Source organism: Bombyx mandarina, chromosome A1 (assembly GCF_030267445.1).
Source record: "Bombyx mandarina strain Sakado chromosome A1, ASM3026744v2".
In the NCBI taxonomy this organism is placed as follows: Eukaryota; Metazoa; Arthropoda; class Insecta; order Lepidoptera; family Bombycidae; genus Bombyx; species Bombyx mandarina.
Genome location: NC_143234.1, coordinates 3,628,371 through 3,653,205, shown reverse-complemented (window position 1 = coordinate 3,653,205; position 24,835 = coordinate 3,628,371). Strand labels below are relative to the sequence as shown.

At 38.2% G+C, this 24,835-nt stretch overlaps 1 protein-coding gene across 4 annotated transcripts in view; it reads left to right on the top strand.

Moving 5' to 3' along the window:
* The first annotated feature begins 2,113 nt into the window (after window positions 1-2,113).
* LOC114239625 (uncharacterized) overlaps window positions 2,114-24,835 on the top strand; it is a 119,287-nt gene continuing 96,565 nt past the window's right edge. For 3 of the 4 annotated variants that reach the window (XM_089739836.1, XM_089739837.1, XM_089739835.1), the window contains exon 1: window positions 2,114-2,492. In XM_089739836.1, coding sequence (XP_089595962.1) covers window positions 2,378-2,492 — 115 coding nt within the window. In that variant the 5' untranslated portion in view covers window positions 2,114-2,377. The remainder of the gene's footprint in view (window positions 2,493-24,835) is intronic. The other variant, XM_028169918.2, reaches the window with a different exon arrangement.

Here is a 24,835-nt window from a genome sequence, read left to right as displayed (position 1 = left end):
TTTGAGCACGCCTTTTCCTCCAAGTGTTGCCATATCTTGTAATCTAACGGATTCAAATCTGGACTGGAGGAGGGCCAGTCTTCGTGCCGGATGAAGTCGATTTCACGCGCCGCCAGCCAGTCTTGTGTGCTCTTCGCTCTATGAGCTGGCGCCGAATCTTGTTGGAATACCCAGTGCCTGTTATTGAACATGGTATGAGAAACAGGTTCCACAAGGTTCGTCAGGACTGTATTTTGATACACAACTGCATTCGTTTTTACACCTTTCTCACAAAAATGTACCTCTGTTAAGCCCCAATAAGAAACTCCCAACCGTACCATGAGCGAGGATGGAAAATGACCTCGTTGGACACGCGGAATACGGTTGCTCGCTTCTTCACTACTGTGTGCGTACACCTTATCATTTTTTTTGTTGTAGCTCTCTTCTACGGTAAAAAATTTTTCATCCGAAAAAAGAATTTCCCGATATTTTTTCCCGCGTACCGCTTCAACAAAGCGCGGCATCTCTTCAGTCTCAGGTCCATTAGACGAGCATTCAAACGATGTCCTGTTTTTCTTCGAAACGCCCGAAGCCCTAAGTCTTCATTCAACACCCTTTTCACCGTGGTTCTGCTTAACCCCATCTGAAGGGCCAACAGTTTCTGCTTACGTTTGGGATTTCTTTGAATTCGTGCCTTCACAGCTTTTATCACTGCTGGAGTCCTAACAGACCGAGGGCGACCATTTCTTGACCTGTCATCTACACTAGAGTCTTCATTGTATCGTTTGATGGTACGATAAACGAATCTTTTGGTTATATTCAAAATTTTCAGTATGTTAAAAATTTGAATTGGCGCGTAACCGTAACGATGCAACGCAATAACTGCAACACGGTCTTCTTTAAGCGTCCACTCCATATTTAAAAATGAGTAAAATTCTAAAAGTATACATTTTTATTTTCATGAACAATTCGAAATTCGAATTCAATAAACTTTTTTGTGGCCAGCATTTTAAAAGAAAAGTTTTTACTGTGTGACAATACTTATGACCTGACTAGTTATATATCTCAAAGGTGGGTGGCGCATTTACGTCATATATGTCTATGGGCTCTAATAACCAATTAACAACCAGGTGGGCTGTGAGCTCGTCCACCCATCTAAGCAATAAAAAAAAAATCAGGCTTGTTGAGAGTACTTAACGGTAGGCAGAGGCTTGGCTCTGCTCCTGACATTTCTGAGTCCACAGACAGTAACCACTAACCATCAGGTGGGCCGTATATTCGTCTACCTGCTAGGGCCATAAAAAAGGTTCTTTAAATGCGAAGTCCGGACAGTAACTACAGCTACCTCCATGGCATTAAATTGAAGAAGAAACAGTTGGAGCAAACAATCGCGAGCTTCTATCACCATTCACGCGGATAAGGTTTTAGCAGCAATTTAATACTAGGTCTCGCCGATTAAAAAGAAAAAAAACCTATTTATTTTCTTAAAGATATTCAAAGGATGATTTAAAGGCGTAGTTTTGCTGATAAACTGTTTTATGTTTTATGTTCGAAATCGTCGTGGCCTAAAGGATAAGACGCCCGGAGCGTTCGAGCGATCTCGTCGAGCGATCCGACTGCCGGTGTTCGAATCCCTCCAGCGGATACCAATTTTTCCAATGAAATACGTACTTAAGAAATGTTCACGATTGACTTCCACGGTGAAGGAAAAACATCGTGTATTAAAAAACAAAACCCGTAAAATTATAATTTGCGTGATTACTAGTGGTAGGAAGTCTTACGAGTCCGCACGGGTAGGTACCACCGCCCTGCCTATTTCTGCCGTGAAGCAGTAATACGGTTTGGTTTGACGGGGGGCAGCCGTTGTAACTATACTGAGATCTTAGAACTTATATCTCAAAGTGAGTGGCGGCATTTAAGTTGTAGACGTCTATGGGGGCACCGGTAACTACTTATCACCAGGTGGGCTGAGAGTGCGTCCATCCATCTAAGCAATAAAAAAAAAAACTCATAAAGTGCACATAGCAGATTTTGGTTTGACAACGACGATAGTTAATATTTAAACACAAGCCAAATGTGTTGTACAGCTGACCCAAAAAGCAACGGGCTGTGTAGAAACTCTGCGGCGGTGCGCGCCCGAACGCTCTCAGTCAAGCGCCGACATTCACAGAGAGCGGACCTCACTTTAGAGATATTTAACGGAAAAAATATTCACAAATATATATAAAAAAAAAAAAAACGCTAAAGGCCGCACGCGTACGCGATGACATTCTGAAAAATCAAATATCGAAAGCGAACGATCGAATTTTAAAAATATTCGAAATTCGAGTGTAGTTTGTGGTGTGCGAATAAATCCTTTTAACCGACAATTTATTATACATGGTGTTATTTTTTGGATATGCTCCAACCGAGAATAAGTAACAGTGGGGGCGGAGCTTTCAGGATGTCACCGAAGCGGAGCTTTGTCGTGCTCGCTGCGCTTTTCTTGTGCACGACTCTGACGACATGTCAAGGTGAGCTTTTTGTGTTCAAATGCCGAATGTTTCTGAGTTCAGGTCACGATTCGTGATGTGTTTGTATTTTTACAATTGATTTTATAGTTGTGACATTCTTGTCAGTGAATTTAACATAGACCGGATTTCAAAAATACTAAAAATAGTTTAAGACAGCAAGATATTCACTAATACGAGTTGATTTTTCCTATGCTCATATGATACTGATTAAAAAAGTCGTGCAATTCTCATCCGTCAGAATGCCATGCAAAAGACTTCAACGAGTATGCTAATGTAACGACTCTACATTTATTTTTTTGCTAAATATTAACAAAAAAAACTAATCTAGTCCAGAACTTAAGTTACGATATAAATTATCATTTATTAGTGCATAATCAGACGAATGGGCTCACGGTTCACTTGGTTCTAAGTGGCTACCGGAGTCCATAGACATCATAACGTAAAGCCATCTAGAGATATGTGGCTGGAGTAATGATCGTATTATACAACAGCTACTCTGAGTTTTGACATTATTGCTTCGCTGCAGAAATAGGCAGGACCGTAGTACCTACCCGTGTGGATTCATTATTACGCTTCAACAGTAGATTAGGTTTTTGTCGCGATGACTTTGGCTTAGGTTAAACATCTCTTTTGAAAACTGTGATATCCCTCTCTCGCTTATGGCAGATTTAAAATGAACGAAAGAGATAAAGATTTGAGTGAAACATTATCTCACACACAACCGGTAATGTCGTGACTCGAATAATAGTTATGAAATAAGATCTAGATTAATATTGTGAAACTATCAATAAATACCTTATGCACTTCGTGTTCACGAATGCTCAGGGTAGCTTATTGACAGCTATACTGTCACTGTGTAGTTTTAAAACGACAATAACTCTGTCCAAGTTACGGTAAAACCATACTTATTCTCAGAATCTTTCGTAACATAAAATACTTTATATTTAAATTGCTTTCATCTTTGCTGCTCGAATATGACCATTTAACATCAGATGACCATGCTCGCTTGCCTTTGATGGCACTAAGTCAATGTTTGAGTATACCTATTGAACAATATAATAAAAATTTTAATGTCTAATATGACATTTACAGGTGTCGATGACAACTTAACATCAGGCGAGTCTTTAGTTTTGTTAGTGCTTTGATAAACACTTAAAAAAACTCAAACTAAAAGAACTAAAAAAATCAACTGAATACTGACATTTAACAATATTTAATTATCTAAGCACAAAAAAAAAAAAAAAAAAACATGCGGAAGATTATGAAAATGGCTCAACTATTGATCAACTCTTGGCGATACCGAGCTTAATATAAGCTCTGTGTAATACGCTCCTTAAGTTACATGAGCGCTTGAACGCAAGCTTGGTAGATGAAGGTGACATTTACGAATTATAATGCTGTTATTACCGGTGGAATATTCCGTCACTTATAATTTGTAAATAAAATACAAAATTTTAAGCCATAAAGAAAACTGACTACAGCTAAAATGAGTATATATCATTGAAACTAATTGAACTTGCATTATTAATGATAGTTAAAAAACAACTCATGATAAAATTTTCTCCTTTCATACGAAAAGTACATGAAAATATCTCTCTCCTTCTCTCTCCGAGAGCAGCTCTGGGGAACATACATAAAAAACAGTCTAATTAAGAATTCCCTCTTGTGTTGAAGTTGGTTAGTAAATACAGCTAACCCTCCTGTAACACGGTAGATACTGTTCATCGTTCTCGCTGAACCCGTCGTTTGCGACGAAGAGCTCGACGAGTGAATTAACTCATAGACACAGCCGACTGAGTTTCTCGCCGGATCTTCTCAGTGGGTCGCGTTTCCGATCCGATGGTAAATTCTGCGAAGCACGGCTCTTGCTAGGGTTCGTGTTAGCAACGTCGTCAGGTTTGAGCCCCGTGAGCTCACCTACTAGTTAAGGTTACGCTGAAATAGCCTTTCAAGGCTATCAGCATAGTTACGGAAAAAAAAGACGGTAGATGCGTGCCTACAAGGTCCCATGTTGTACGAATCCGTGTTGTATGACATTAGAAGCCAATACAAAAAGGAGAGTAATTTTTCTGAATAAAACATTTCTGCTATGCCTGTATGTATTTTTTGTTACTTTTTGTACATAAAAAATAAACAGTAAAATTTCGGTTACATATATTGTGTGTTCATAGTGGAATATGTAAAAATATCTAAATTATTTTAAACAAAAATCTCGTTTTCGTGTTGTGGATGTACATGTTATGAGGTTTTTTTTTATTGCCGTATAGGCAGACGAGAATACGGCCCACCTGATGGTGAGTGGTTACCGTCGCTCATGGACGTCAACAATGCCAGGGGCAGATCCAAGTCGCTGCCTACCGTTTTTTTTTGGGTTTTGAGGATTTTCATGTTAGTTAGTTTATTGAAAAAAAATTAAATTCACATACAGTATAACCGCTGACGTCTCATCCACTTGATGTTAAGCGTTACTGGAGTACACACAAGCGAAGTCATTGACCTTAGGACGGGTGGTAGAGTTTTTTTAAAATACGAACGTATAGAGTTTCTTACTCCGGTTCTTCTTAGGAGTGCGACTCTTTTTGAAACCGATGATAGAGACAATGTGTTTTTATTTATAATAGGTTATTTTATATTTAAAATTTTGAATATAAATATAATGATATGGAGTATTCTAACTTCTATTCTACTTCTTGAACAATAAATGAAAGACTTAATTGCGTTTTCTGTAAAACGCTAAGAAAACAACATTTAACGCTCTTAATGTCCTTTTTAAATTATTATTTTAAACAGTATTATTGAATTATGTCAAATTGAAATCTTCTTTTTTTCTCTCAATGACATACAGGTTTGCGAATCTATCTAAGAAAAATGTGTTTTTTAAAACTAAATAGTTTTTACAAATAAAGGCTTTTCTTTATATTTGGTTACCTTTCGTTTTATACCGTCCCGCTGTTTTTATCATTCGCAACGAATGACGTCTCAGGTGCATATGTCGAAATATACGTGCGCTGTAATGAATTATCAAAAAATCCCTTTACAATTCGTAATAATAAATGTGAACGTAATTCTCGCGCGTGTTACTTAACGCGTACTTATATATTTTGACCTGAGCTTGCTTCGGTCTTGCATAACACAGTGAGTGGCTTCTAAATATCATTGGCGATTTGATGTTTTAGGGATCTGTATGTTAATTTGGCGGCTTTATTGAGACACGACAAATCGAATATAATTCTAAGGTGAAAATCTACATGGCTTTAGTGACATTTTTGTAACTTTATAGCAACACCATTTAAAGTTTAAAATTTCGAAAAATTATCATAACAAAAAACATCTTCAGCTGTTCGGGTGGGGTAAGCTTAATGGAAGCCCAATTAAAAACATCGAACTGTTGATGCTAATACTAAATATAACGCACCTTTAATCATAAAGATAAATGTCGCTTAATAAGCGAAATGTCGCTTAAATCAAAGAACCTTTCGTCCCTCAATATATCTACATGTATAGAAAGACATGCTCGTATACCGATTGATGTTTAGTCGCTACCGGAGCCTATAGATAATTCTTTTTTTATTGCTTAGACAGGAACGAATTTACGACCCACCTGTAATTAAGGGGTTACCGAGGCCCATAGACATCAAAACGTAAATGTCACCATGAAATGAATTGTAAATCTCAGTTTTATAGTGTAATGGTAATAAGCAGGGTGGTAGTCCCTACCCGTGTGCGCTCACAGGACACCATAAAACCAGTAATTACATGACGTTCTTCCTTCATCGTCTTTTCGCATTAGAAGAGTACAATTTCCAAAAATATTCGAAATTGAGCTAATATGCGGAATCATTTGGTATCACCAGTATATTTCTCATTTTTTTTTTTGTTTTTTGTTTTTTATTGCTTAGATGGATGGACGAGCTCACAGCCCACCTGGTGTTAAATGGTTACTGGAGCCCATAGACATCTACAACGTAAATGCGCCACCCATTTTGAGATATAAGTTCTAAGGTCTCAGTTTAGTTACAACGACTGCCCCACCCTTCAAGCCGAAACGCATTACTGCTTCACGGCAGAAATAGGCAAGGTGGCAGTACCTACCCGTGCGGACTCACTAGAGGTCCTACCACCAGTAAACAATATTGTTATTAAATTAAATAAGATAGGAAATTTATTATAAAAAGGAATTGAGGGTTTTTAGGTGAGATACCTATTTTAAGTTTACAGTTTAATTAATTGTACAATTACTCTAACGTTTTACGTTACTAAAATAATAAACCTTTGTTTTCAGAGCAACGCCATTGTTTATTTCAAACTTACAATTTCTAGTACAAAATAGAAAACGTTTTATCTATATATGTATATAAAAATGAATTACTGTTCGTTAGTCGAACTAAAACTCGAGAACGGCTTGACCGATTTGGCTAATTTTGGTCTTGAATTATTTGTGGAAGTCCAGAGAATGTTTAAAAGGTAGATACATATGAAAATGCTCGGAATTAAATAAAAATAACAATTTGTTTTTCCTTGATGTGTCCCCCGTCGGATGGATTCCTTTTTTTGTTTGAAGCTTAATTTATACAAAAGCTTAGGTCTTTTATTTATCGATTGAGGCAATACGAAGTCTGCCGGGTCAGCTAGTACATATATAAAAGTTTAATAGTCTTCGTTTACTATATGTCGCAATTCTAAGCCGCCACATTATTATCACGTTTTTTTTGTTGTTGTTTAATTCTGAAAACTACACTGACATTTATATCATTACTCAACATACGGAACCACTGAAGATTTTGTCAATTCACACTTACCTTACACAACGGTGAAGAGGACGTAACTTAGGTAACCTATTAAGTACAAAGAGACGATCGGTTGTTCGTAGCCTGCGATACTTATATAAGTTACATCCTATTGTGTAAATGTTTTGTTTCGTATATTAGATTTCAGGATGTTTGAATTGAATTTTTTTTTAGCTTCGAATAAAAAAAGCTATCAGCTTCTCAAGTCTCTCGTTTTGCATTCTCTAAGGCTTCGTTCTTTTTCTTTTTTTTTATGATTGAAAGATTACTGGTGGCCCGGAGGCCTTTCCAGTTTCACCAGGACACGTGGGCGAGCAAAGGCTCAGCCAGGAGAGGTGGGATTTGCTAACAGCTACCCGAGCGCCTCCGAAGGAGACCTAACAGCTCAAGAGTAGCTGCTTCGCGAATGAATCTACTATCGGATCGGAATCGCGACCCGCTGAGAAGATCCGGCAAGAAACTCAGCGAGCTGATTCATGGGTTAGGAGGCTTCGTTCTCATAAGCTTTATAACATAGGTAAATATAACTACACGAAAATAGTAATTTTCTGTGTCACTTATAAATTATCATTAACATTTTAACTTAACTTAATTGTTGTTTTCATTTATTTTTAATAATAATAATATCTAAGTTTGGAGTTTCAAAAAGCTAAAGCTATTGGTATATTTCAATTAAGCTTTTTAAGATTTAGTCTATGTGTCACATAAAGCCCTATTAATACCTTAGCAATATGTTTGTGTGTATTCGAACAGAAGATATTAATTGATTATACACACCTATATAATAAATAAATAAATAATAAATAAATAAATATTTACTAACAATCACGCCACGTTAACTGGTCCCGTGATAAGTTCGTAAAGAACTTGTGTTACAGGTACCAGATAACGGAAATAAATGTAAGATTTTTATTATACACATACATATATTTAATATACATCCATAACCCTGGAAAAGACATTTATATTTATCATACAAATATCTCCCCTTGGCGGGATTCGTACCCGCGACCCCCTTGTGTAGTGACCATGTCACTTACCACTACACCAGACGGCCGTTATGTTGAAATTTAAACGTTTTCCACAATAATTATTAAGCTATTTCCCAACCAAAACGGTTTTAATTTTCGTTTATTTTTGCCTGATAGTTTAAAGCATCGTCTAATAATTTACCTACAGTCTAAAATCGTTGTCTACCGCTGAGTCAAGTCTATGAATAACTCTAATACAATCTACGTAAAGTTGAAGTAAAATTTGTATTGCTCTCAATTAAGCCTTATCGCTATAAATAAACAAATGAACAATTGTGAAGGCTTAAAAGAAAAACAAAAGAACATTCGATAATCCTTTGACTGCCTTGTAGGTACTGGTGGTAGGACCTCTTGAGAGTCCGCGCGGGTAGGTACCACCACCCCGCCGATTTCCGCCGTGAAGCAGTACTGCGTTTCGGTTCGAAGGGCGGGGCAGCCGTTGTAACTATACTGAGATCTTAGAACTGATATATCAAGGTGGGTAGCGCATTTACGTCGTAGATGTCTATGGGCTCCAGTAACCACTTAACAATAGGTGGGCTGTGAGCTCATCCACCCATCTAAGCAATAAAAAAGGTACCAGTGCCCTACGTGGGATACTGAAGTAATTATCTCGATATCTGTTATTACTACGACGCCGGTTATCTAGTAGACTCTGGGAAATACCAATCCGAAGATACTGTCCCTTATCACTACACCAGACGGCCGTTAATGCCTGTAACTTATTTGACTGTACCTTCAAATACCGAAAATAATTAAAAATAATAATTATGGTATAACCAAACGTGTATGCCGTAACTAGTTATAAATAACGGTTGTAACCGTTTGATTAGTACTCGTAATTATGAGTACTCAATAAACAGTAAGTGGGACGATGGGGCAGAAACTGTGTCACAGACTTGTTGAGCGACGGACGTTTTACGTTCAGAGCGACATTTCACATATTAATTACATTTTGATAATATTAAACAAGTTTCTTTTACGATATAATCCCTTATCGTATCTTTTTATTCTCTTTATCTATATATATAAAAATGAATTGCTGTTAGTCTCGCTAAAACTCGAGAACTGCTGGACCGATTTGGCTAATTTTGGTCTTGAATTAATTGTGGAAGTCCAGAGAAGGCTTAAAAGGTAGACAAATATCAAAATACTCGGAATTAAATAAAAATAACAATTTTGTTTTTCCTTTGATGTGTCCCCCGTCGGACGGATTCCTTTTGTTTGTTTTAAATTTATTTTATACTAGCGACCCGCCCTCGCTTCGCTTCGGAAACATTAAAACACACATGAAATCAAAAAAATACAATTTTTTTTTTTAAAAAAAGTAGCCTATGTTCATCAGGGACAATGTCGGCTTATAATGGAAAAAGAATTTTTCAAATCGGTCCAGTAGTTTCGGAGCCTATTCGAAACAAACAAACAAACAAATCTTTCCTCTTTATAATATTAGTATAGACAAAAGCTTAGGTCTTTCATTTATCGGTTGAGGCACTACGAAGTCTGCCGGGTCAGTTAGTACTTTATATTTATTTATGCCGATGAAGTCTAGAGTTTCTGGATAGAGAAATTCAAGGCGTTGGTCGGACTAGATATAATCTACTCTCAACACCTCAGTCCACGATGCCATCCGCGCAGCCGAGGATATGCAGGGCGGAAGATAGTCCAGGAGAAAGTTATTAAGGGAGGCAACGACCCTCAGCCTTGATGATTGTCGAGGCAACGAGGAGGATGCTATTTTAAATCTTTCGAATATAGTTTTCGTGGTTATAGACATTTGATAATATAATGCTAATTATGAACGCGAGATTAAGACGTAAAAGTAATGTAATTACGTCTAGAACGCGCCAAAACAAAAGACTATACTGTTAGAGTTAATTGAATGAAAGGTGGTCTAATAGAGAAAACTATATACTTATAGCCAACTGAGTTTCTTGCCGGATCCTCCAAATGGGTCGCAATCCCGATTCAGTAGTAGATTCTGCGTAGCGCTGCTCTTGCTAGGACTGGCGTTAGCAAATTCTCTTAGGTTGGAACCGTGAGCTCACCTACCCGTCCGGCTAGGCTACCAGCGAATAGGTAGATACAGAAAAATAGACATTATTTTTTATTTTATTTTTATTGCTTAGATGGTTGGACGTGTTCACAACCCACCTGGTTTTTTTTTTTTTTTTTTTTTTATTGCTTAGATGGGAGGACGAGCTCTCAGCCCACTTGGTGTTAAGTGGTTACTGGAGCCCATAGACATCTACAACGTAAATGCGCCACCCACCTTGAAATATAAGTTCTAAAGTCTCAATATAGCTACAACGGCTACCCCACCCTTCAAACCGAAACGCATTACTGCTTCACGGCGGAAATAGGCGGGGTGGTGGTACCTACCCGTGCGGACTCACAAGAGGTCCTACCACCAGTAATAAGTTAAGTGGTGTTAAGTGGTTACTGGAGCCCATAGCATCTATGTTGTAAATGCGCCACCCACTTTGAGATATAAGTTCTAAGGTCTCAAGCATAGTTACAACATTCGTTAGGGTACCGCCTATTTTTTTCATCGGGGTTTTCGCTGATCAGAATCCCCGTCTTTTTTAGAAGTCCGATTTGATATTTTGCCTCATCATAACTATTCGTTAAGTGATCTACGCGTGATTAGGCAAGTTACGTTTATTTGCAAATCAATGTTATACGCAATACAAGAAGACAACAATTTTTAAACAGTTCATACTTTATTAAGACTTAAATGTTTTTTAAATTACAAAACGTTGTAGCCTAAGAAAAATTTAACCATTTCAGATGTCGAAATAAATCGTGACTTCATTTGAGAGTGATTAGTTTATGAGATGTTGCGCTAATTGATTTTGTGAATTAAATTTTACAATTAGCGTGGATCAAGAGATGAGCTAACAACCCGTCTGAATTATAATGGTTGCATACTCCCTCGACTGCTTAGAACCGTTTTTTTTTGTCGTGGTCTATGTACCTTCTCACTCAGCGTTGGTATTAGTGAACTAAAGATCACAGCCAGCAAGGGAAGGACAGCTTCTCGAATATATTTGGAGGAGGTTTATTAGTTCAAGGGTAACTACATCGAGCATTGTATCGAAATAGCGAGCCACTGGAAAGATCCGACGAGAAACTCCGTGGACTACTGCTATGGGTTCGCTTGGTATTGGTTTAAAAAAACTGTGATAAACGCGGTCTCAGCCTTCGAAGTGAAATGCATAACGACGCTTGAAAGGCAAACGTGATTAAGCGACAATAACTGTTTTGTACATAAATGATAGGCAATAACTATATTCGATGCGCAAAAAAAATATATTTCTAGATCTATTTAAATCATTTCAATCCTACAGTTAGTACTGTAAAGTTCACGCATTGTCGCTTTCAAGCGTCGATAAGTATCTCGACCTGTCGTATCATAACATGCCATTTATACTCCACGAATCCCTAAATTAGAAATAAAAATCAACAAAAACATATCTTAAATTTAACGCTTATGTTTTTGCAAGAACAACAAAAGGTTTTAATGACTCTGAGCAGGTGTTTAAATGAATACGCATAACCTATTTGACATTGACATTGGTATCTAATAATACGAATGAACTGGATTGAAAATACTTAATTTTACTAAAACGTTCGATTAAAATTAAGTAGTTGTGTATGTCATCGGATTATTGCAAATATTAAAGCTCATAATCTCTATACATATATAAAAATGAATTGCTGTTCGTTATTAGTCTCGCTAAAACTCGAGAACGGCTGGACCGATTTGGCTAATTTTGGTCTTGAATTATTTGTGGAAGTCCAGAGAAGGTTTAAAAGGTAAACAAATATGAAAATGCTCGGAATTAAATAAAATAACAATTTTGTTTTTCCTTTGATGTGTCCCCCGTCGGGCGCATACCTTTTGTTTGTTTTAGGTTTATTTTATACAAAAGCTTAGGTCTTTTATTTATCGATTGAGGCACTACGAAGTCTGCCGTGTTAGCTAGTTTACAATAAAACTAAGAGCAATTTGAAACTGACATGTTATTGTGATTTAATAACTCAATTAACAAACTGTGTTTTAAAAAAGTATAATCTAAATAAATAGCGGACCCAGAAGATACTATCCTTTCTTCGAAAACTTAAAAAGTAAATACATTGAAATCTCTCAGGTTAAATTCAAAATCTCAACGAACCAGTCTAAGAAAAACTTACCGCTTGTAGAATAATTATGAAGATATGAATGAATTAAGAAGAATTATGAATTCAATAATTATATCACGAAAGGCTATATTCGTAATACAACAATAATTCAAAGGTCATAAGCCTAGCTGTCCATGCTAATGTATGAGATTAGCAAACAAACACAGTGATACATGAAACATAAATGATAGTCTGTTGAATGTTATTTGAATTAAAGCCTCCGTGACCGTTCCGATGACAGTACAGTAATAGTTCCTTATTGGCGCTTCCTTCATTCACGTTTTCACTATTGCGGATTAAAAAAATGCGACCGAAAACCTACCTATATTTGTGGCTAAAGATTTCACCATTCGTAGATCTAATCTGTCCATCGCTACATACACATTGATAATATAATATATGTCTAGGTATCCAACCGAATGAATGTCTTGGGTAAAAGCGCTTTTCCACATTCACGGTTCCTGTATTATTTACGAACGTATACTTGGCGAATAAGGAGCTTTTATTGTATTTACGACGTGATGTCTACATTGGGTGTGGCATCTGAAGACGAAACATAATTATCATGTCGCACAGTCAAAGAACTGAATTTCCGAAATCCATTGTCACAGTTCAGTGAAATGTCACTTAGAGCAATTATTGTCAGAAATTTATTCAGCATCCTCATGCGGTTGAGTTACACACAACCACAGCCTAGTATAATCTGGGACGTGAGCCATCCGATATACGTTTAGCCTCAGTGGTAGCGGTTTGCGAATATTTATATTAATATTCCAAATGTTATACTGAAAGAGTTTCTTGTTATCATAATCAATTATATTTCATCACTATTCCTTTTTTTACGATTGAAGGATTACTGGTGGCCCGGAGGCCTTTCCAGTTTCATCAGGACAGTTAGGCGAGCAAAGGCTCAGCCAGGAGGGGTGGGATTAGCTAAGAGCTGCCCGAGCGCCTCCAAAGGAGACCTAACAACTCAAGAGCAGCTGCTTCGCGAATGAATCTACTACCGGATCGGAATGGCGACCCGTCGAGAAACTCAGCAGACTGATGCATGAATTTGACAATCCGGTGCCATTCGAAGATTCAGACAATTATTTTCACATTCACTTCAAATTTGTTTATTCTAAATATAGCGTTCTTCATAAATATGGAAGTATGTTAACTATATATAGATGCACGGATAATTTCTTATAATCAACACATAAAACTCAAAAATCCAACAGCAAATTACTTAAATGCAAATTGAATTTTAATTCGAAATGCATGCAGAAAGACGCTTTATGAGGGGCCACACCTTTATCTGCGTAAACCTGCACCTCACTGGGTCACTAGACGTTAGTGAAGCGCATACAACATCGATACTAGCCGGATATCGATGGTATATCGATAAAACGTTGAAGGACGGATGTTGAGAGGCCTCTTTTTGTTTGATAAATAGAGTAGGTTAGTTTCTTTTTAACTAGGATTTGTGTTACGCATTTAAGATTGTTGCGAATTCAGCTTTTTTCTATGGTGCTTCGACACGCAGTAAAAGTTCACCAGGTCCTGTGAGAATTTTTGGGCTATCTGGAGACTATCTGAATATTTCTACTTCTTCGAGAGTAATCATGTAACACTCTTTCTTTGCACCATGCCATGGATTATAAAATATCAAATATAATTGAGCACGAATACGATTTTGATGATCGCTGGAGCAGACCGGTTCTGGAGTGGAGACCGCGCAGCGGAAGACGTAACGTGGGACGCCACCTGACTAGGTGGTGCGATAACCTCGGAACGGTGGCCGGCAAGAAGTGGATGAGGAGAACCGTAGACCGGGCTCAGTGGTATGGATTGAGAGACGCCTGTGTCCAGCAGTAGACGACGGTGGGCTGTTGATGATGATGATGATGACTATTCATTTTAAGTAGGTTCTTGCTTTTTGAGCCGGACTTCAAAGCGAATTCAGCTGATATGCGTCTGCGTCATACAAGGGCACTGACCCCGCAGCGGTTCATTTATAATTTAGTTACATTGCGGCTGGTGCAAAGATCCTCGTTATTGTATTAGTTGGGTATAAACAGTTTGTCACAGATCCCTGCTTTTGATATGACGGATTCAGTGTCGAATATTGAAATATTATAGTGTATATTGCTTTAGAAGCTCTACTGCTAGATTGAACTTTCTTAAGCCCCTTGACTGTGCGCAGCTAATTGTATTTCCCAATTTCATTCAAACAAAATCTCTACATTTATTTTTCATCAAAATATTTTTAATTTACATATAAACAAACTTTTATATTATTTTATCGACAGAAACACAATTACACTAAACAATGAAAACAAAGATCTGCCACTTTCACTTTCGATTGAATAAATTATCTTTTCTAATTGCTACCTTCAAATTGTTGAGATAAACTGCGGCACGAACAAAATTTCGAGATTCAATGATAACGAACCTATTATTACATTTGATGGTCGTTGTAATGACTTTTTAGGCAACGTAATGTGAAATCAAAACGTATTTAGTTAAAAATATGTATACCTAGTGATAACATATATAATTTAAATAAACTGTTGAACACAACGTAATGTAATTAAAATAGATGGATGTGCGAGGTCATTGGCCTCGTGTAATCCAGGAGCTAGCTTCGTTTTACATTGAGGTTTAATTAAATACGAATTTCCAGTGACAGATCTGTTTATTTTAGAAAATAGATAATTAAAATAAAGACAATAAAAAGTTGATTACTAACAGCTATATGAATTAAAAAATATATAAATAAAAATAGAGAGGCGGTTGATATCAATAAAACAGCTGTTACTGACTGGAGGCAAACAGCTCAAGATAGAGCTCAAGATAGAGATAAATGGATTTCTTTGGAGGAGGTCTTCACCCCGGGAAGGGTTCGCGCATGATATACTATAATTATTAGGTTTTAACTTCACTAGTTGTAATTTTGCACGAAATACAAGGCTTTTAAATTTATTTATTCATCTTATTATATGAACTAAAAGCTCCTGTTATTTTTTTTAGTTAGTGCTATTAAATAATGTATCACGTTAAGATTAAGTAGCTGGGTAATAACAATTTACAAATTACAATAGTATAAAATCCTTAAGCAGTTTGCCGATTGATTTTTCGCATCGAAATGAGCAATGATAGAATAGAAAGTTGATAGATTCTAAGCTCTATAGACGCATACGTGCGCACACACGCACACGCCGTAGACAAACATGTTTGACCTTTCGTTAGTTGTGAAAGTGGAAGATTAGTGATGAGATACTCGTAAACTAGCGTTTGAAATTTTGAGGTATTTTTATATTCGGGTGTTTGTCTGTGCGCCTGTACAACAAAATCCAATAAGATGTTCAGAACCTACATATACATAGGTTTGAGAAAACTATTAAAGAACATCTGTGCAATAAAGCTTACTATAAAGTCAATGATTATCTAGAAGATTGCACAAAGTGGGAATGAGTTGCTGGCTGAATATTTAAAAAAAATCTAATATTAAAAATTAAAAAAATCATATTTAAAAAAAAAAGACATGCCCGCTGAGTTTCTTGCCAATTCTTCTCAGCACGGAGGCTAGTTCTTGTGAATTGGCGGTAGTTCTTTTGACGTTCAACAAGAATGTACTTTCATTTCTGTTAAATAAAATAAAAATGATTTTTATTTTGATTTTGATTTTATTAATGCTAGCTGTATCCGTCCGCTTCACTGGGCATTTAAAATTAACGTTATTATTTCTCACCCCCACAAAGATTCTCATCATTAACGCCCCCGCAACTGGTGTAGGGAGTCCAACACTTATATAAATATTAGCCTATTCATTAAGCACATGTATTTTCTACATGGATACCAAGTTTCAAGTCAATCGGATGTATGGTTCAGTAGTTATAACGGAACATCCGTAAAAACCACTGTAGGTTTATATATTATTATAGATATATTTTTTAATTTGTCATTGTTTATTGGGAAATTCGTATCAAACAATCTCAAGTCTTATTTCCTTCTCTAAGGTCATAGTTTGCACACTGATTTGGATGTTTTAATTCTGTTCATCATTGTTATAAAATTTTGAATAGTTTGACTAGAGATAGACGTTAGATGGCTTCTACATATTTTATCAGTGTTATTGGCTAAAGCCTGCTTGTAATACAGTCTTCACTGCGGAACAGGATGCATCCATAGTAGCCTCTGCAGTTTTTCGTATGAATGTACTCTTGCGTTTTATGTACCATTGACTCTACGGACTCATCACAAGAAAATTAAAACATATTTTTGTCCGAAATTGATGTCAACACAACATCGCCAAACGGTAAATTTTTCTAAAATATTTCGTCTCTTCCATATATGTGTGGGCTTTTCTCCGAAAGGATTTTGTGTCCTTTTATTAGACTGGTAAGCAAGACGAATTTTGTAGTTCGTAGAGAAGTTTCCGGAAAGTTAATGGATTTCGATGTTAATTAGTAAAAGAGCGTTGCATCTTGAATAGGCTTTAGCCCACTGAGTTTCTCGCCGGATCTTCTCAGTGGGTCGCGTTTCCGATCCGGTGATAGATTCTGCGAAGCAATGCTCTTGCTAGGGCCAGCGTTAGCAACACACCCGGCTTGAGCCCGTGAGCTCACCTACACGTCAATGCTATCAGCATAGATAGGGAAAAAGACTAGAGTTTTTGTTATTGGCAAGCACTGTTCTAGGATTGTATTCCGTTTGTCCAAATAGATTCTTTATTAAATAATTTGATGTGTAATGTTGGTTTTAAAATCGTTGGTTAGGTTTATTTGTTTTTAGTTTCATTTCCAAATCACGAGACAATGTATATACGCACTGAAATAGCACACATTTAAGATTATAAACAAATGTATCTATCAACATTCCTACGATCAAAACTAAGGTTATTAGGAAGTGCGTGACGTCAGGCAATTACTGGTCCAAATCTAATTTATTTTTTATTTTCCACAGCCAAAATCGGAGGTCTTTTGATACAAATAATCCTTCTAACGATATCATTACAGGAAGTATTTTAATTTAGAAAGGAATGTCGATTTAATAAATAGCTCTAATTAAGATGCGTGTATATTGATAAAGTTCTAACAATATAAGTTTGAATGTTTGCGTGCTTGTTGATATTTTCTCGGTCTTGAGTGGGGACCGCGGATCAGCCTGATGGAGTGAGGACTTGTGGAAAGCGGCCTGACAAAATCTGACACGAAAAGATTGAGCCCAGTGGCACGAATGAGTGATGACCGTATTTTATTCCATTGAAGTTGAAGCTTTGTAGCATTACTATTAGTATTTGTTTATAGCTTAGATGGGTGGACGAGCTTACGGCCCACCTGGTGTTAAGTGGTTACCGCAGCTCATAGACACCTGCAACTTAAATGCCACTCACCTCGAGAAACGAGTTGTAAGGTCTCAGTTTGAACAGTACAATAGACGCATTACTGCTTCACGGCAGAAATAGGCAGGGTGGTGGTGGTACCTACCCGTGCCGACTCACAAGACGTCCTACCAGTGTACTTCAGCGAAGAATTTTGTCATACTACTCTTAATGTACGACGGCCGTTTCAAAGCTAAGTTACTTTACCATTGTCGCTTCTATGCTGGTGGTTTTCTATGGCTCTATGGTGTGTGCTGGGGATAGTTGTGAGTCCAGATGAATAGGCACCTCAATTCTGTCTATGTCTACAGTGATTCATGACGTCTTATTTAAAGGACAGTTGTGGAATACAATCGAATGTTCGAGTTTATGTTGCGATATCCAAGGTAAGGTCTCGGTATAGTTACAACGGCTGCCTCACCCTTCAAACCGAAACGCATTACTGCTTCACGGTAGAAATAGGCAGGGTGGTGGTACCTACCCGTGCGGACTCACAAGAGGGCCTACCACCATTAGCTTATAACTCAAGGTGGGTGGCGCTTTTACGTTTTAGATGTCTTGTGGCTCCAGTAACCACTTAACACCGGGTGATCTGTGTGCTCGTCCATCCATCTAAGCTAATTTTTTTTTATCCAAAGTAATAACAAACAAAAGCTGTATTTAGTAGCACACAATGTGACGCAATGAGTACTACTACTAGTACTAATAAGATAGGATTTGTCGATAGCTGTTTTAAGGACTGTAATACCTCAAGTGTCTTTGTCCCGTACTGTAGTGTTATGGCTAATGTGTCCAAGTAAGTAGTTTAATTTAAATGTGTGTTAGAAATTACCACTTGAATGTGACCTCGTTCATGTGACATTTGTTTTTTTTTTCATTTGTGCAGGTAGTCGGCACGTGAGGCCGACATGTCTATTTTAATAGAAAGCGTCTTGAACACTATTTAGGCACGTGTACAAGGATCACGTACACTTCCGTGTCCGCTTTTCGGGTTCCGCTATTTGTATTTTCAATTTAGGTATGGTTTTTTGTTAATTGCTCTTATGTAACGACAAAGTCTATTATTATCTAAATTCTTTTCTATGTTGCAGTCTGTAAAACGCTTATAAAAATATTATGTGTCATTGGATTTTAATCTGTCTATTTATGTTATTTATATTTATGTTCGCGGGGATTATCTGGATGCAGGCAGCGCAGGACCGGTCTTTGTGGCGAAGCTTGGGGGAGGCCTATGTTCAGCAGTGGACGTCCATGGGCTGATAGAATAGAAAAAAAAAATACATGCCACAAACTAGTCGCGTGTTTGATTGGTGAATAATAACCGCTTTCAATGAAGTGGGTCATGAGACAGTTCACCTAACTAGCGAAATAATAAAAACAACTTTTCAATGTTAAATATTTAACTGCGTGTTTGTTTAGTAGTAAAATATGTACGTACGAAGTGAAAGTATGTGATGAAATCACCATAAAGAAATGCAGACAAACAGCTTTTTCTTTTAGTAAAATTTATATTAATTTGAACATTTAATGACCATATTTTATTTAAATAATGAACAAGACGTAAATTTATAATATGAAGATACTCTATCTTCTCGTGGCTCACACGAAGTCTAATTCAAGAGGCTTCTTGTTGGAGGCAGTTCTATAACGTCGATACAAAAACCTAAGATGGAAGCGAGAAGATCTAGTTTTGGGAAATACGAGGTACAAAGCAGTGGCCAAACTTCGTTACCTTGGCTGCACTGTAACAGACACCAGTGACAGGAAAGATGAGATCGAAATACCTGTAAAAAATACCCTACGATGCAGTGCAGCCTTCATTACGGATCCTCCCGATCCATTAACGGTGCTTTTAGGTACCACAAGCACCGGCCACCGTCCTCCTCGAACCCGTCGCTTGCGACGAAGGGCTCGTCGAGCGAATTAACTCGTAGACACAGCCCACTGAGTTTCTCGACGGATCTTCTTAGTGGGTCGCGTTTCCGATTCGGTGGTAGATTCTGCGAAGCACTGCTCTTGTTAGGGCCAGTGTTAGCAACACACCCGGTTTGAGCCCCGTGAGCTCACCTATACGTCAAGGAGAAGCTGATATAGCCTCTCAAGGCTATCAGCATAGGTAGGAAAAAGAAGGAAAAAAAAAGCAGTGCAGCCCTACATCCAGTTCTCTCTTCGAAGTTACTAACCAGGCGCACCAAGATTCGTATATACAAGACTTATAGTCAGACCGATCTTATTGTATGGATGCGAAGCATGGACACTTACACAGAAGAAGAGACAAAACTGCTCGTGACGAAGCGAAAGGTACTGAGAAAGATAATAGGACCAGTTCAGAAAGATGACGGTTCTTAGCACGTTTGGAAAAACAAGGATGTGGGAGGCGGGAATACGCCCGTACGTCCCAGCCCCTGTAGGTAGCGGTCTCCCCCCGGTGAATGTCAAGGGGCGACCTGAGGGGGTAAGGCCGCGAGGCGCGCTACCAGCACTCTAGCGCACTGCCGTGGAGTGAATAGAGCAACCGGTCGACGGTGTATCGCGTCCCGACCCGGCAGGCTGGTTCTGGTCCAGCGGGGTATTCCGGGACACCAGCGGCATCGTCTGGGCGGCCCGACGGGCTGCCGTACCGAGACGGCCGACGTTTCAGAGCCTTCGATTCGCCTCGAAGGCTCCGTCGGCTGGGCGTCCTTGGGGTGAGCCGCGCCGTCTGGTTGTAGTGTTGACCGCGGTATCCCCCCTACCTCATCCGGATTCTGACCTGGGAGGGGATCGGACGTCGGGTGTAAGAGTGCAGGGGAGTCGTTTAGTGGGTGGGCCCTAAAATCCTTGGGCCCGCGGTCTGCTCACAACACCATGCAGATCGTTGAGTCTCACATACCCCACGCGCCCGTTTTGCGCGGGAACCTCGTAGGAGGTTCGGCCCTCTACCCGAAAAAGAAAAAGGCTTTTTCGTGAGCCATATATTCTGGGGGAGATGAAGGCGCGGAGGGTAGGACGGCTCGGGCATGTAATGAATATGGAGCAAGATCGGGCTGTGAAACGGTGTACACGGGTGTATCGGAGGGACGCCGCCCCGTAGGGAAGCCCAAGTACCACAGGTCTGACGCTATGGAAGGAAATTTACGTAAGCTCCAAGTGTCAGACTGGCAAGGTATTGCGCAGCGCCGGGATGAATGGCAACGTTTATTGTTGGAGGCCAAGACCCCCTTCGGGGTCATAGCGCCAGCGAAGTAGTAGTGGTCTAAAGGTTAAGGCGCCCAGTGCATTCGTGTCGAGCGATGCGAGTTTGTCAGTGTTCGAATCCCGCAGGCAGGTACCAATTTTTCTAATTAAATACGTACTTAGCATTTATAAACGGATGATTTGTCCACTGAAGGAATAACATCGGGTAATAAAAATGAAAACCTACTAAATTTATAAATGAGCGTACTGTCTGGTGTTAGGTCTAATTATTACTACAAATGATATCACCGAAAAAACGTTCGGAACTAATCTGATTTAATTTACAAAACTGCTGTTTAGTACGTGACCACCATTGACTGCCTCGTGTTCCAATTATCCTAAAATTGAATAAATCCAATTTTATAATAAAATTTGTAACAATTATTTAATTTTACATCGATTTCATGCGTATGACCTTATCATAATTATGTATATATTTTTTTCTAAGTCATTTTACGTGACGAAATGTTAAGGTCATAATACCGCCAATTCAGTTTTTTTTTAAAACCTTTGTCAATTGGGAGTCTATGGAGAAATTTGAGCATGGACTCGTTGATTTGAAAACCTCATTTTTTTTTTCAATTAAAAATTGACAGGGATGGTTGAAGGGACCCACTCAGAAGATCCGGAGAGAAACTCAGTGGGCTGTGTCTATGGGTCAGTTCGCTCGTCGAACTCTTCATCGTAATCGACGAGTTCGACGAGGATGGTGACCGGTGCGACTCTCTAGACTAGATGTTTGCTGCTGACTTCCGTAAGCTTCACTATAATGACTGGATTCCTGCTAAAAAGGGACTTGTGTGGGTACTCTTTGCCGATTTTTAATAACCATTGAAATTCGCTCGGTATCATAATCGCCATCCTTGGCATGCGGCATGCTCCTTATTCTCTGGATAATCCTTAATCAACCTTTTAAGATACCCAATAATGGGGACATGGCGTTGCTATTCCTTTTCTAGGCCAGTGCCATACGGACGCGGCTATATTCAGATAATAAGATTGATTCCTGATACTTCACGAGCGAGAAAGAGTCCGCTATGCTTAATTTCGTTTTGTATTCTTTCGTTCACACGCTCGGTTAATTCGATAGAAATGTAGTTGTGAAATTCAGAACGAAAATTCATTGTTACACTACAATTGGCAAGAGTATCTAGGTTTCGACTGTTTACAAAATTTCATTCTGGCTACGCGAACGGAATTATTGGCTTTGAAATGAAAAATCTGGTTTATATAATATATATTTTTATATTTACTAACGATCACGCCACGTTAACTGATCCCGTGCTAAGTTCGTTAAGAACTTGTGTTACAGGTACCAGATAACGGAAATAAAAGTAAGATTTTTATTATACACATACATATATTTAATATACATCCATGACCCTGGAAAAGACATTTTATATTTATCCTTCAAATATCTTCCCTTGGCGGGACTCGAATTCGCGACCCCCTTATGTAGTGACCATGTCACTTACCACTACACCAGACGGCCGTGGTTCTGGGGGTTGGTTTATCTATATATATAAAAATGAAACCCGTTTTCCGTTGTCACGACATAACATGAAAACGGCTTGACCGATTTGGCTAATTTTGGTTTTGAATTATTTGTGGAAGTCCAGAGAAGGTTTAAAAGGTAAATAAATATGAAAATAATCGGAATTAAATAAAAATAACAATTTGTTTTTCCTGTGATGTGTCCCCCGTCGGATGAATTCCTTTTGTTTGTCTTTTATTTATCGATTGAGGCACTACGAAGTCTGCCGGGTCAGCTAGTTCAAAATAAAAATGATGCGCGTAACGTGAAGTTTTGGGTATATTTGTGAGCCTTTGCGTGTCCTCTTCTGCTTTCTTCAAGTTTGTTTATTTACCAAAACCACCAAATAAAAGATATAGTGTAGAAAAAGCTATTCAAATTTAACGCAACAATTGTAACAATAAATTAATTGTAAGACTTAGTTACACAAATGTTTATTTAGGCAATTTACAATCAAGAAAATGTTTAGTAGCTCACAATACAGGTTTTCAACTGACTCCTTAATTCCAGCCGAATATCAGTATCGATTGCTATGAGCATTAGAATCGCTTCTCTGCTCTTGTAAAAATAAGAAAATCGGTTTTACGGTTTAATCTCAATAGCATCTATCACCTAGAAACTTCGGCACTAATATAGTGAAAGAAAAAAAACCCACAGACCTAAAATAAAAAAAATTACAGCTTAAAAGTTGGTTAATTCTTTTTACGAGTGGCAAAAACCGAAGCATACATACAGACCATGAGGTTTTTAATGAAACAAACCGACCTCACGCTGAAGACCCACGTACCGTTTGACCGGACGATGTAACTTCGCTGCGTCACGAGCACGCTGCATTGAGATGTAACCGTAAACGTTCTTAAAACTGTCTGTGACTCACCCAAATCTAAGACAATGTCTGTCAACTTCGAAACGTGTCGCTTGTACTAGATTAAAATTCGAATCCAAGGTCAGAGGATCTTGTTTCGCTTAAATAGGACTAATAGGTATGAAGAAGCTTTGAAATTTTGCATCTTACCTTTGTGATACTATTCTCAATCTTATTTTCTATGTATCCCTCCTGCAAAATCGTGTATTTCTTATTTGTGTATCCAATTTTTTTTAATCTATGCTCCTTAATATAGCCTTGAGAGGGTATTTCAGCTTTTTCTTGGCGTGTAAGTGAGCTCACGAGGCTCAAGCCGGGAGTGTTGCTAACACTGGCCCTAGCAAGAGCAGTGCTTCGCAGAATCTACCACCGGCTCAGAAACGCGACCCACTGAGAAAATCCGGTGAGAAACTCAGTGGGCTGTGTCTATGGGTTAATTCACTCGTCGAGTCCTTCGTCGCAAGCGACGGGTTCGACGAGGTCGGTGACCGGTGCATGTGTTACTTAAAAGCACCATTAATGGATCGGAAGGATCCGTAATGACGTGTTTAGGGCGTGTATCCAATAATGTCTGAATAACGTATCCAATAACTTAGAGAGACAAGTCGTTAAGGTAAATATGTAAAATAACTAAAATCCAAGAATGTTAATACCATAGAATCAAATTACGTCAAAGTTAGTCTCCTATCATTCATATAAGTAGAGCAAACTAAAGTTTTCTTAATGAAAATTATCCGAAAGGGGATCCCTTAAGAAGTAAAGTCAGAGGAATCTTCGGATGTGGTTTGCAATCGAGATAAAAATTGATTTGCGCCCGCGGAATATATGTGTATAACATTTAACGCTACACAATAAAACTCGTTCATTTGTCAATCCGTCCGTCAGAGGTTGCGTGCAAGATATTGCGATGTTTCCCACGGCACAGACTAGTCTCCACGCCCGGGTGCGCTCGGCACGCGATTCCGCAACGCTTATATTTAATTACACCTTATTCTTACTAAATTCAGGTGGACGATTTGTTAATAATGTTCACAGTTTGTGCATACGGATATTTAATAAGCTCATTGGGTTTTATGTTTCCACATTTGAGACAAGAGGACTCGATAAAGTTGAATGATTAGAAGATTCTTGAACGACAGAAAAACCTAGAAGTTACAATGGCCTATAGCGATATTTACAAATGATTTGGTTCGAAATTAAATAAATCGTATGAAAGGACTATGATGATGGGAGACATGAGTTCTTGATAAATACATAGTGTTGCAAAAATGAATTGATTTGTTTTGGTTTTTCTATTCAACATTCAAGAATTTATAAGTCTTCTTTCATCGTTCCTCGTTATCGGAGATCATATTGA